The sequence below is a fragment of the Parasteatoda tepidariorum genome, chromosome 2, assembly GCF_982258835.1.
Source record: "Parasteatoda tepidariorum strain Cologne lab strain chromosome 2, Ptep-v5.0, whole genome shotgun sequence".
NCBI classification, from domain to species: domain Eukaryota; kingdom Metazoa; phylum Arthropoda; class Arachnida; order Araneae; family Theridiidae; genus Parasteatoda; species Parasteatoda tepidariorum.
Genome location: NC_141756.1, coordinates 81175171 through 81189340, shown reverse-complemented (window position 1 = coordinate 81189340; position 14170 = coordinate 81175171). Strand labels below are relative to the sequence as shown.

The 14170-nt window shown below is 32.5% G+C and overlaps 2 protein-coding genes across 4 annotated transcripts; one reads left to right on the top strand and one right to left on the bottom strand.

Annotated features, from left to right (window-relative positions):
- Window positions 1-1816: 1816 nt before the first annotated feature.
- Window positions 1817-6501, bottom strand: LOC147815874 (uncharacterized). Of its 2 annotated transcripts, none has more exons than XM_087157605.1 (2): window positions 6207-6501; window positions 1817-5490 (listed from the first exon to the last, which is right to left on the bottom strand). In XM_087157605.1, exons 1-2 carry the CDS (start codon window positions 6477-6479, stop codon window positions 2056-2058), a joined length of 3708 nt encoding a protein of 1235 aa, XP_087013731.1. In that variant the 5' UTR covers window positions 6480-6501; the 3' UTR covers window positions 1817-2055. The 2 variants fall into 2 exon arrangements, with proteins under 2 accessions (XP_087013731.1, XP_087013732.1); XM_087157606.1 differs by having other exon boundaries at window positions 6203-6499.
- Window positions 6502-6634: 133 nt separating this feature from the next.
- Window positions 6635-11284, top strand: LOC147815873 (uncharacterized). 2 transcript variants are annotated; one of them, XM_087157603.1, is made up of 2 exons: window positions 6635-6894; window positions 7611-11284. In XM_087157603.1, the coding sequence occupies exons 1-2, from the start codon at window positions 6643-6645 to the stop codon at window positions 11043-11045; spliced, it is 3687 nt and encodes a 1228-aa protein (XP_087013729.1). In that variant the 5' UTR covers window positions 6635-6642; the 3' UTR covers window positions 11046-11284. The 2 variants fall into 2 exon arrangements, with proteins under 2 accessions (XP_087013729.1, XP_087013730.1); XM_087157604.1 differs by having other exon boundaries at window positions 6637-6898.
- Window positions 11285-14170: the final 2886 nt, after the last annotated feature.

Sequence of the window (14170 nt, the reverse complement as noted above, 5' to 3'; positions counted from 1 at the left end):
AAAGCTTTCAATACGAGGAATCGATCCCTGAACCAAATCCAATTCCAAACTAAACATGACTTCTCAGTCGCAATATAAAATTTAAACATATAAGTTGTTGCAGTTCATTTACGTAGCACTAGAGCTGCCCAATGGGCTATTGGCGATGGTCTGGGAAACATCCCTGAGAATGATCCACAGCAAAGACATACTATTACAATTTTGATCCTCAGCAAAGGGGATGGCACCCCCGATTCGGTAGCCGGACGACCTGCACGCGAAGTCGAGCACTGTATGGTAGGACAGTTTAACGGTGACCGATACCGCACCCCCTCGGTCCCTACGCAGACTGATCCAAGTGGTCACCCACCCACACACTGACCGTAGCCAGTGATGCTTGACTTCGGTGATCGACTGGGAACGTGTCTGAACGATCATTCCACTGTGGGACAACATATAAGTGCCCGAAATGCTAACATCTCAGATTGCTTAAAAAAAAGGTCACGCCTCCTTGAAGAATATTAGCAAACAGTTACAAGCGAAAGGCATAAAACAAACAAGAGCTTACATAACAAATTAGAACCAATTTCAGAAATGGGGAGAATTTATGAAAGAATAAATGAGCTTTATTTTAAGACAGAATACCATTAAGAAATACATCATTGCCTTTGTGACACAAGCCTACGATGAACTGAATGTTACTACTCTACTGGACTCACTTCGGTAATGCATAGCTCAAACGGCGAGAATTAGGTTCTCAATCCAACAAATTTTTTTTTCGAATCTATCAGTAGGGGAAAATTGAGCGTTCAACCCCACTTTTTTTACTATGGGATGAGCGTTCAACCCCACTTTTTTTTTACTATGGGATGAGCGTTCAACCCCACTTTGGGTCGATGTCCTCTTTTACTCTAGTTCTATGGGATGAGCGTTCAACCCCACTTCGGATCGATGTCCTCTTGACTATAGGATGAGAGCTATACCTCACTTAATTTCTATTGGTGCTACTGTTCTGTTTAAAATTAAATTAAGTATATTTTTTTAATACTCGTGACTCCATCTGGTGAGTGAAATAAGTACTAAAGTTTTAGAATCTATACTCTTTTAAAATGTGAAAAATGGAGTACTCATGCTGACATCTAGTGTATGAAATAGCAAGCATCTTATTTTCTTTTTTTCTTATATAAACTGAATAATTTTCTAAGGTAATATATAAATACAGATATTTTAAGATGCGTTTCGAACCAACAACCTAACAATTACAAAATGTTTTCATGGCACAGCGATTGAGCAGCACGCTTAACCGTTGTACCATGAAAACACATCCACTTTAAAGAAATATAAGATTTTGTGCATCTCCATTGAACAATGTAACTTTTCTCAACTTTGTTTTAAAATAAAGAAGTATCTCTCAAGTATAAAAGTTTCATTTCTCTTTTTACATATTTTAATTATAATCCATTTATTATTTCTTAGAGTATTAATGAGCAAAATTAGACTCATTTATAAGCAATTAAACTATCAAATATATGAAAATATTTATTGCATTTTATTTTACACTTGCAAGTAATTTTGCCTAGTAAGTATTTTTTTATTATTAATAATTTTTTCATTTCTTTTAAATTTATTATTATTATTTTAGTTTTGCCCTTTTCTTTATTCACTTAGTTCTTAGATATTTTTTCTCGTTTTCACTCCTATCTATATTTTTATTATATAGTTATTTTCATATTTCTTTATACATTTTTTCATTGTCCGCTGTAAATAAAAAGATCATGCCATTTTACTTGTTTCTATACGTGTAATGAAATAGAAAGGAAATAATAAAGTCAAAAAAGAAAGATAAACAGATTTTTATTGAATAAAAAGATACTTTACACAATTACATACATCCTTTTATAGCTGATTGTAGCTGGTTGAAGACAATAAATAATAAAACTGTTGTAACAATAAAGACAAGTCTTTCTCACATACATTTTATGTACAAATAAATAGGGGGGAAATAAAATAAATAATAATTTATTTAAATGGGAAGTGAAGTTTGCTACGCTAAATTTTAAAATAATAAATAAACAATTAAGAACCCCCGATTTTAAAGTGACCGTGTGCTAAAGTGTCACACCCGTTTTCTAATATGTACCGCTTATCATCTAGAGGACAAAGGGCTAGTTTATTAGTTGTAATCGAAAGTAATTCATGATTTTTTGAAACAATAGTTTTCATGTTTTCCCGAAATCTGCAATTTTCGAAAAGACATTTTTTAAACATGTCATGCTTTAAACGTTTTTCTCTAACATTTTTCACGACTCCTTTCGCTGTTTTCTTTTCACCTTTCCCAGTTAATAAAGAATACATTTTTGAGCGCAACCCGACGAATTCTTTCACGATAACACCATTCATCTCATCTTTCATTTTACCTACTACTTTCTTATTTTTACTGCAATATAAAAAATGATCTTCGGGGTAATCAGAAGTGTCATAAAGCTCGAGGTGATGGGACATGTCCAAGTAGACATTTTCAGTCTGAATCTCATAACAAAGAGAGTCGGTATCAGTAAATAGTAGTTTCGCTTTATCACCATATTTAGTTTTAATATGATTATAATGAAACTGATACATGAAAGTCTTACTAATATCCAAAACGGAGAAACCAGTATACAGAGGACGATTAAGAGTTAAGGATGTAACATTTCGTGTTACAATAACTAAATCTGGATCAATAATTTTAAACGATTGGAAAGAGGGGGATGCAATTAATTTTAACGCCCTTTTCTTATCTGTTACAATGTCCACGTTTAAGCGATTGCGTACGTTCTCCATACTCTTACCGAAAACCGCGTTATTCATTAACTTCCAAAAATCTTTGTCAAAAGAATTAGTTGCATTTTTCCGCATGTTTGTGTTGAAATTAATGTATGCACGAAGCCAAGGTTCTTGTTTGAATAAGAGAATTTTATGTATTTTAGTCATTTTGAGTCCTAAATTTAAATATAATTTCAAATTTCGGTAATGAAGGATATATCTACATTTATCATTTAAATTTGGTATCAGTTTCGATACATTATAATTATTAGAAACATTTAATGCGGCTGCAGCTCTTTGAGAGTATGGAGAGAGCATATTGAATTGTACTTTCATTTGTTCAGGAGCGACTGGAAGGTCATTGTGTAACTCATGTAATTCTGCAGGATATTCCAGGTCTACCTCGAGAATCATCCCTTCGTCTGCCTCATCAGATAATGATTGTATGTATTCTACGGATAGATCTAAATTTTGCGACCAACGGAATTGTTTTGTAGGCAAGTAGCTTTGCATTGCTCCACCATAGAGGTTATTCATATCTAAATAAATGATATAGGATGAGGGAATATTACAATCAAATTCATTACCCATGTAAATGTTATTGGCTCGGGCATACCGGTTTGAAATCATGGAGACACCACCCCTTATTCCCCTTTCGACAAATAAATGCATGGTGGGGTCAGTTAAAAGTTCCAGTTCGACGCGTGTCATTTTTAGACACGCCTGCCACGCATAACCTGGTAAGGTGAAGGTGTGGCATGCGTCAATTTTGAAATGCGTTAAGCATAAAGATCTAAATTTTTCGAACACATCGGCCAAAAGGAGAGTATCAGTCTTAACATATAAATTATGATAATCTCTTAAAGATTGCATATTAAAAGTTTGAAATACCGTACACGCATGATTATATTCCGCTTCAGTAATATGTGTATCATTTAAACTATTGTAAAAAAGCTCGCGAGGGGGTAACTCGGTTTCATTGAATTTCTCCATACAGTCAAAGTAATCATAGGGGTAAACACCTTTACGACGTAAAAGGGGGAGTAATTCCGGTTCTATTTGAGAAGAAAGGATACGAAAATCGCATTCATCCAAGTTGTTCGCTAGCTTATCGAGGGAAGATGGTAAAAACTGTAGAGAGTCTAAAAATTGGAGATTACTGATAGAAAAGGTTATGAATTTTTCAGAGTTTGTTGCAATACACGTCGTTTTTTTGTTTTTAAATTTACTAAGAGTTTTAATGATGTGATGACTGTCATATCCTTTTAGATTGTGGAATATGACAGGTATTTTTTGAATAAGTTTATAATTCAAGTTACATTTTGAGTGTAAGGCACCGCGAAAAGCACCTGATATATGACAGTGATCTCTCACTCTATCATCATTCAAGGGCTCTTCACAAATAGAACAATGAGTTTGATTTAAAAACATTTCATAGTCCTCATTACTTAATTGCATAGGTTTATTGGCAGAAAGTAAATCTTTAATCATCCTTTCTTCCCTCAATAAACTATGAACGAGATGTTCCGCAGCATTTTCTCCGCAATACACGACGGGAGGTTTAATGCATTCACCTTCATTCCCAATAATGACGTATGAATATCCGCAGGGTATGTGATGAGCATTTACTTCAGTTTGCGATCTTAATGAAGTTTCATTTTTAGATAATATACACTCAAAATCAGCGTATATCACATATGGAATTTTGTGCATCAAGTGCACGGAATTAAATTTTAAAACTCTCTCTTGATCATTAGGCATCTTAGTTTTCTGCATTTTATGTTCTTTACAATAAACAACGTGATCATCTAAAGCAGGTTTAGTCGCAAAACGATGGAGACAAAAGTCACAATAAAATAATGCACCGTTGTGATGGGTTAAATAAGATAAAAGTCTACTCATATTTCGAATTAAACAAAAGTGTCGGGTTTCTCTCTCGGATATTAGTAAAAGATTTATGTGATGCACTCCGCTTCTGTTTGTTGAAAGATGAAGAGGGAATATGTCTCCTTTTTCATGTCCAAATACATTTATTGATAAATTATTTTGTTTCTCAAATTTAGAAACTTTATTAAGTTGCATGGGAAATGATATACCTGTCAAGTTTAATTCATTTTCAAAGGGTTTATAATTTGAAGGGCGATTCGCATGTTTATTATCGTTACAAGGGTGAATATGAGCTAGTACGCAATATAAAAAACATTTTTCATCGCTCATGTTTCGAATATTCAAGACAGCCCGTCGTTTGACTATTTCCGGTGGGAGGGGGATGTAGGAGGAACCGTTAAATGGAACATAAAGAGCGGAATTTAATTCTAAGTAGTTCACTTCTTCTAGTAACCACCCACTACCTCTATCGACAAATTCGTCAAAAGATGAGATAATCTTAACGTATGCACACTTCACTTCCTCATTTAATGAGTTACAACTTAGCGATACTTGATTACAACTCCTAAAAAAGGAACTCGCAAGTTCTCTCTCCCCATCTTGTCCTTTACGAGAGAAAAGTGCCTTAATACAGACGTACCATTTAATAGGAGCTGATGAGATTGTTAATCGGAGGGCATTTAACAATTGTGGCTTAACATCCTCTAAGAATAATAATAAGTCTTTATTCTTACTACTGTGTAACATCTGGCTTTGAAACGACTCTAGTCCTCTCCTTCCATCAGCCACTCCACTCATTTCCATCTGCACATCATTGGACGTCTATAAATAACAGAAACAAAAAATTTGTCATGCAATTTAAAAATAAAATAAAAGTCATACGACTTGAAAGGAAAAAAACATTTTAAAAAAAAAGATGAAAAGGGAAGCAAAAGAGTTTAAATTAATATTAACTTGATAGGTTGAACTCCGACCCACCCCAAGGGGGTAAACGGAGATAAAAGTTAAATTATCACATTGAAATTTCTCTTAAAACTACAGTAAAATTTTGCCAAATGACAGTGGTGGTGATCAGTTAAAAGTGTATTAACTAAAACATTTGACAATTAAAAACATGCTTTAAAGGCAATGAAATCTAATAGCGTCGGTGTAAATGTCGAGAATTAAATGATTATAATAATAAGGAAACAAGAGATGAAAACAAAATCTCAAAACTAAAATCAATGAGAGCTAAAAGTCCTAAGCATAAATATCTAAAAGTCTGAATAGAAGTCGATGAAGTCTAAAATCAAAAGTAGATAAAATTTCAAAATGTAAGGTTAAAAGTTGATGTTAACTTGATGTTTCATTCATTTTTATTTTGTTTTGAAAAGTCTTATTTATATTTTAATTAATTTTTTAGAAAAGCTACTCTTTTAGATTTAATCGTAGCGAAAAAACTACAAACAAGTCTTTAAATATTAAACAATTCTGTTGCGATAAATGTAATTTCGAGAAACATAATATAATATGATGTATAGACAAACAAACTTACTCACGCTGGGTTGGGGGATATTCTCTTCCTCACACTCCATGGGAGAATCGAGAACGGCATCAGCGACAGCTCTATCGGCTTCAGGATCGTCCATCTCCTCATCACTTGATGACACCCTTCGTCTTTTTCGTCTTTTTTTGACATTTGCGACAGATTCTGATTTAGATGAAGCATATTCCCGATTAATTCTATCTATCATTTCCTGAAATAATGATAATAAAAAATGTGGATCAGTATTACAATAGAACTGAAACATTTGTAAGAAAAAAGAAAACATTGAAGAGTGAAAAATCTTAATTTAGAATTTATGTATGTCATATAACATCTCCATTCTTTAACATAAATAAATAATTAAATAACAACAGGAGAAGATGTTATATGACATACATAAATTCTAAATTAAGATTTTTCACTCTTCAATGTTTTCTTTTTTCTTACAAATGTTTCAGTTCTATTGTAATACTGATCCACATTTTTTATTATCATTATTTCAGGAAATGATAGATAGAATTAATCGGGAATATGCTTCATCTAAATCAGAATCTGTCGCAAATGTCAAAAAAAGACGAAAAAGACGAAGGGTGTCATCAAGTGATGAGGAGATGGACGATCCTGAAGCCGATAGAGCTGTCGCTGATGCCGTTCTCGATTCTCCCATGGAGTGTGAGGAAGAGAATATCCCCCAACCCAGCGTGAGTAAGTTTGTTTGTCTATACATCATATTATATTATGTTTCTCGAAATTACATTTATCGCAACAGAATTGTTTAATATTTAAAGACTTGTTTGTAGTTTTTTCGCTACGATTAAATCTAAAAGAGTAGCTTTTCTAAAAAATTAATTAAAATATAAATAAGACTTTTCAAAACAAAATAAAAATGAATGAAACATCAAGTTAACATCAACTTTTAACCTTACATTTTGAAATTTTATCTACTTTTGATTTTAGACTTCATCGACTTCTATTCAGACTTTTAGATATTTATGCTTAGGACTTTTAGCTCTCATTGATTTTAGTTTTGAGATTTTGTTTTCATCTCTTGTTTCCTTATTATTATAATCATTTAATTCTCGACATTTACACCGACGCTATTAGATTTCATTGCCTTTAAAGCATGTTTTTAATTGTCAAATGTTTTAGTTAATACACTTTTAACTGATCACCACCACTGTCATTTGGCAAAATTTTACTGTAGTTTTAAGAGAAATTTCAATGTGATAATTTAACTTTTATCTCCGTTTACCCCCTTGGGGTGGGTCGGAGTTCAACCTATCAAGTTAATATTAATTTAAACTCTTTTGCTTCCCTTTTCATCTTTTTTTTTAAAATGTTTTTTTCCTTTCAAGTCGTATGACTTTTATTTTATTTTTAAATTGCATGACAAATTTTTTGTTTCTGTTATTTATAGACGTCCAATGATGTGCAGATGGAAATGAGTGGAGTGGCTGATGGAAGGAGAGGACTAGAGTCGTTTCAAAGCCAGATGTTACACAGTAGTAAGAATAAAGACTTATTATTATTCTTAGAGGATGTTAAGCCACAATTGTTAAATGCCCTCCGATTAACAATCTCATCAGCTCCTATTAAATGGTACGTCTGTATTAAGGCACTTTTCTCTCGTAAAGGACAAGATGGGGAGAGAGAACTTGCGAGTTCCTTTTTTAGGAGTTGTAATCAAGTATCGCTAAGTTGTAACTCATTAAATGAGGAAGTGAAGTGTGCATACGTTAAGATTATCTCATCTTTTGACGAATTTGTCGATAGAGGTAGTGGGTGGTTACTAGAAGAAGTGAACTACTTAGAATTAAATTCCGCTCTTTATGTTCCATTTAACGGTTCCTCCTACATCCCCCTCCCACCGGAAATAGTCAAACGACGGGCTGTCTTGAATATTCGAAACATGAGCGATGAAAAATGTTTTTTATATTGCGTACTAGCTCATATTCACCCTTGTAACGATAATAAACATGCGAATCGCCCTTCAAATTATAAACCCTTTGAAAATGAATTAAACTTGACAGGTATATCATTTCCCATGCAACTTAATAAAGTTTCTAAATTTGAGAAACAAAATAATTTATCAATAAATGTATTTGGACATGAAAAAGGAGACATATTCCCTCTTCATCTTTCAACAAACAGAAGCGGAGTGCATCACATAAATCTTTTACTAATATCCGAGAGAGAAACCCGACACTTTTGTTTAATTCGAAATATGAGTAGACTTTTATCTTATTTAACCCATCACAACGGTGCATTATTTTATTGTGACTTTTGTCTCCATCGTTTTGCGACTAAACCTGCTTTAGATGATCACGTTGTTTATTGTAAAGAACATAAAATGCAGAAAACTAAGATGCCTAATGATCAAGAGAGAGTTTTAAAATTTAATTCCGTGCACTTGATGCACAAAATTCCATATGTGATATACGCTGATTTTGAGTGTATATTATCTAAAAATGAAACTTCATTAAGATCGCAAACTGAAGTAAATGCTCATCACATACCCTGCGGATATTCATACGTCATTATTGGGAATGAAGGTGAATGCATTAAACCTCCCGTCGTGTATTGCGGAGAAAATGCTGCGGAACATCTCGTTCATAGTTTATTGAGGGAAGAAAGGATGATTAAAGATTTACTTTCTGCCAATAAACCTATGCAATTAAGTAATGAGGACTATGAAATGTTTTTAAATCAAACTCATTGTTCTATTTGTGAAGAGCCCTTGAATGATGATAGAGTGAGAGATCACTGTCATATATCAGGTGCTTTTCGCGGTGCCTTACACTCAAAATGTAACTTGAATTATAAACTTATTCAAAAAATACCTGTCATATTCCACAATCTAAAAGGATATGACAGTCATCACATCATTAAAACTCTTAGTAAATTTAAAAACAAAAAAACGACGTGTATTGCAACAAACTCTGAAAAATTCATAACCTTTTCTATCAGTAATCTCCAATTTTTAGACTCTCTACAGTTTTTACCATCTTCCCTCGATAAGCTAGCGAACAACTTGGATGAATGCGATTTTCGTATCCTTTCTTCTCAAATAGAACCGGAATTACTCCCCCTTTTACGTCGTAAAGGTGTTTACCCCTATGATTACTTTGACTGTATGGAGAAATTCAATGAAACCGAGTTACCCCCTCGCGAGCTTTTTTACAATAGTTTAAATGATACACATATTACTGAAGCGGAATATAATCATGCGTGTACGGTATTTCAAACTTTTAATATGCAATCTTTAAGAGATTATCATAATTTATATGTTAAGACTGATACTCTCCTTTTGGCCGATGTGTTCGAAAAATTTAGATCTTTATGCTTAACGCATTTCAAAATTGACGCATGCCACACCTTCACCTTACCAGGTTATGCGTGGCAGGCGTGTCTAAAAATGACACGCGTCGAACTGGAACTTTTAACTGACCCCACCATGCATTTATTTGTCGAAAGGGGAATAAGGGGTGGTGTCTCCATGATTTCAAACCGGTATGCCCGAGCCAATAACATTTACATGGGTAATGAATTTGATTGTAATATTCCCTCATCCTATATCATTTATTTAGATATGAATAACCTCTATGGTGGAGCAATGCAAAGCTACTTGCCTACAAAACAATTCCGTTGGTCGCAAAATTTAGATCTATCCGTAGAATACATACAATCATTATCTGATGAGGCAGACGAAGGGATGATTCTCGAGGTAGACCTGGAATATCCTGCAGAATTACATGAGTTACACAATGACCTTCCAGTCGCTCCTGAACAAATGAAAGTACAATTCAATATGCTCTCTCCATACTCTCAAAGAGCTGCAGCCGCATTAAATGTTTCTAATAATTATAATGTATCGAAACTGATACCAAATTTAAATGATAAATGTAGATATATCCTTCATTACCGAAATTTGAAATTATATTTAAATTTAGGACTCAAAATGACTAAAATACATAAAATTCTCTTATTCAAACAAGAACCTTGGCTTCGTGCATACATTAATTTCAACACAAACATGCGGAAAAATGCAACTAATTCTTTTGACAAAGATTTTTGGAAGTTAATGAATAACGCGGTTTTCGGTAAGAGTATGGAGAACGTACGCAATCGCTTAAACGTGGACATTGTAACAGATAAGAAAAGGGCGTTAAAATTAATTGCATCCCCCTCTTTCCAATCGTTTAAAATTATTGATCCAGATTTAGTTATTGTAACACGAAATGTTACATCCTTAACTCTTAATCGTCCTCTGTATACTGGTTTCTCCGTTTTGGATATTAGTAAGACTTTCATGTATCAGTTTCATTATAATCATATTAAAACTAAATATGGTGATAAAGCGAAACTACTATTTACTGATACCGACTCTCTTTGTTATGAGATTCAGACTGAAAATGTCTACTTGGACATGTCCCATCACCTCGAGCTTTATGACACTTCTGATTACCCCGAAGATCATTTTTTATATTGCAGTAAAAATAAGAAAGTAGTAGGTAAAATGAAAGATGAGATGAATGGTGTTATCGTGAAAGAATTCGTCGGGTTGCGCTCAAAAATGTATTCTTTATTAACTGGGAAAGGTGAAAAGAAAACAGCGAAAGGAGTCGTGAAAAATGTTAGAGAAAAACGTTTAAAGCATGACATGTTTAAAAAATGTCTTTTCGAAAATTGCAGATTTCGGGAAAACATGAAAACTATTGTTTCAAAAAATCATGAATTACTTTCGATTACAACTAATAAACTAGCCCTTTGTCCTCTAGATGATAAGCGGTACATATTAGAAAACGGGTGTGACACTTTAGCACACGGTCACTTTAAAATCGGGGGTTCTTAATTGTTTATTTATTATTTTAAAATTTAGCGTAGCAAACTTCACTTCCCATTTAAATAAATTATTATTTATTTTATTTCCCCCCTATTTATTTGTACATAAAATGTATGTGAGAAAGACTTGTCTTTATTGTTACAACAGTTTTATTATTTATTGTCTTCAACCAGCTACAATCAGCTATAAAAGGATGTATGTAATTGTGTAAAGTATCTTTTTATTCAATAAAAATCTGTTTATCTTTCTTTTTTGACTTTATTATTTCCTTTCTATTTCATTACACGTATAGAAACAAGTAAAATGGCATGATCTTTTTATTTACAGCGGACAATGAAAAAATGTATAAAGAAATATGAAAATAACTATATAATAAAAATATAGATAGGAGTGAAAACGAGAAAAAATATCTAAGAACTAAGTGAATAAAGAAAAGGGCAAAACTAAAATAATAATAATAAATTTAAAAGAAATGAAAAAATTATTAATAATAAAAAAATACTTACTAGGCAAAATTACTTGCAAGTGTAAAATAAAATGCAATAAATATTTTCATATATTTGATAGTTTAATTGCTTATAAATGAGTCTAATTTTGCTCATTAATACTCTAAGAAATAATAAATGGATTATAATTAAAATATGTAAAAAGAGAAATGAAACTTTTATACTTGAGAGATACTTCTTTATTTTAAAACAAAGTTGAGAAAAGTTACATTGTTCAATGGAGATGCACAAAATCTTATATTTCTTTAAAGTGGATGTGTTTTCATGGTACAACGGTTAAGCGTGCTGCTCAATCGCTGTGCCATGAAAACATTTTGTAATTGTTAGGTTGTTGGTTCGAAACGCATCTTAAAATATCTGTATTTATATATTACCTTAGAAAATTATTCAGTTTATATAAGAAAAAAAGAAAATAAGATGCTTGCTATTTCATACACTAGATGTCAGCATGAGTACTCCATTTTTCACATTTTAAAAGAGTATAGATTCTAAAACTTTAGTACTTATTTCACTCACCAGATGGAGTCACGAGTATTAAAAAAATATACTTAATTTAATTTTAAACAGAACAGTAGCACCAATAGAAATTAAGTGAGGTATAGCTCTCATCCTATAGTCAAGAGGACATCGATCCGAAGTGGGGTTGAACGCTCATCCCATAGAACTAGAGTAAAAGAGGACATCGACCCAAAGTGGGGTTGAACGCTCATCCCATAGTAAAAAAAAAGTGGGGTTGAACGCTCATCCCATAGTAAAAAAAGTGGGGTTGAACGCTCAATTTTCCCCTACTTCTATCCTTTCGTTACTTATTGTTGTTGGGTAACAACAGGGTAACAAGAGAGGTCGCTTAAGTGGTTTTAAAATATGTAATTGTAACATTTCGTTCTAACAGACGACATTTTTAACGATATAGCTACTTAGCTCCTTGAACGTGGGAGTATACTTTAGCTGAGTGGTAACAGCTGCCAGTCTGATAGCCGGCTAAACAGGGGTTTAGCTCCCAGACAACATGACACCACAATATTTCCTCCATTCTTCCAACACAGGAAGAGAAAGAGCGTGAGTCTATATAAAAATATCGAGTTACAAATGTACATCAAATATTTTTACAAATTTAAGCAACTAAGGAAACAATTAAAACAACTTTGGCAAAAGTTTACATTTTTAGCAGTATTTAAATTTTGATAAGTAAAAAGTTAATAAAAGTCCTCTTTATTTAACTGTTTAATTAAATTAGGTATAAGAACAGAAGAAAAAACAATGAATTCTATTATCTTATAATTTTAATTTTCTATTTATTTTACTATAAATTTTTATTAGTAGAAACATTTTACTTAATTATAGCATAAAATTTTAAAATGCAGTTTTGCCTACAGTTTATGAATTGGATTAGATTCAAGCATTGTTTGTCATTGCCAAAAATAAAATAAAAATTATAAAATTCGAAAGAAGCTATATAAATTATTTTATATATATATTTATATAGACAAGCGTACAATTACTTTATGAAAAATAGAAAATAACACAAGAAATTATTTAAAAGGATTTTGAACAAAAAAGGAGTCAAATTTTTTTTTAAAATTAACAATTAATACATAATCTCTATCCTTTTATTTAGAAGGACAGTGTGCATTTTTATTTTCCTTCAGAAAATAAATTGCTTTGAAAAATTAAAAGAAATGATCATTAAAATAAAAAAAAAGAAAGGACAGAAAATTTTGCTCATTTTCTTTACCTATGGTAGGTTTAATAGTTCCGCGTTTACATTAGTTTATTTTCAACATATTTTTAACTATTCTACTTTTTCAATAATTTTAATTAATTATTTTGCATTGTATTCATTCCACACATTAATTTTCGCTATAAAGAATAAATAGAACAGTCGATTTTGCTTTATTTAAAACGATTTGTCATATTTTCCTTTGAGCGGTTAAAATATTTTCAAATTCCACCGTTTATTTATGTGAAGAAGCTGAAAAGGGAAAGTAAGAAATTTTTTTAAAGAAAGCAAAGCTTTTCCTAACTATTTTTATGGTACCTCTACTCTCATTATAACATAAATAATTCCTTGTGAATGAAATGGGAAAAAAGCGACATCTGGTGGCGACGTGAGAAGAAGGGATGCTAAATCGTTGGAAAAGAAGAGCAAGAGGAAAAATCATCATCTCTTTCGTCTGCTTCGTTGTCCTTAAACTACTTAAAAATGCCAGACTTTTTGGCGCCACATCGTCCCAGTCAATGGTAAAGCGTGGGCGCCCAAAACACAATCCCCCTTCACTTACCCTAACCGGAAAAAGGCAGTGACGTACAGAGGACGTCACGTCCGTTTTCTGCAGTTATCTGAATCGGTCCGATTTTTTCGTCTTCTGAAGTTCTGATGAAAAGTACTTCAGGGAAAAAAATATCACACAACAATGAAAATGGGTGGATTGCTTTTTCGGTTTTTTTTTTTTTTTCTCCTGATTGTGACGCCTTCGTTTATTTCCTTGGATCGTTAGCTCCGGGAGCGATATCCCGGTTTTGTGGGGTTTCTGGAGTGTAGGCGTTAAGAAGTACGATTTCTGTTTATTTGACTTGTAGAGTGAAAATGAAAATAAAGCGTGGAATGAGGATTCTTTCGAACTAAAT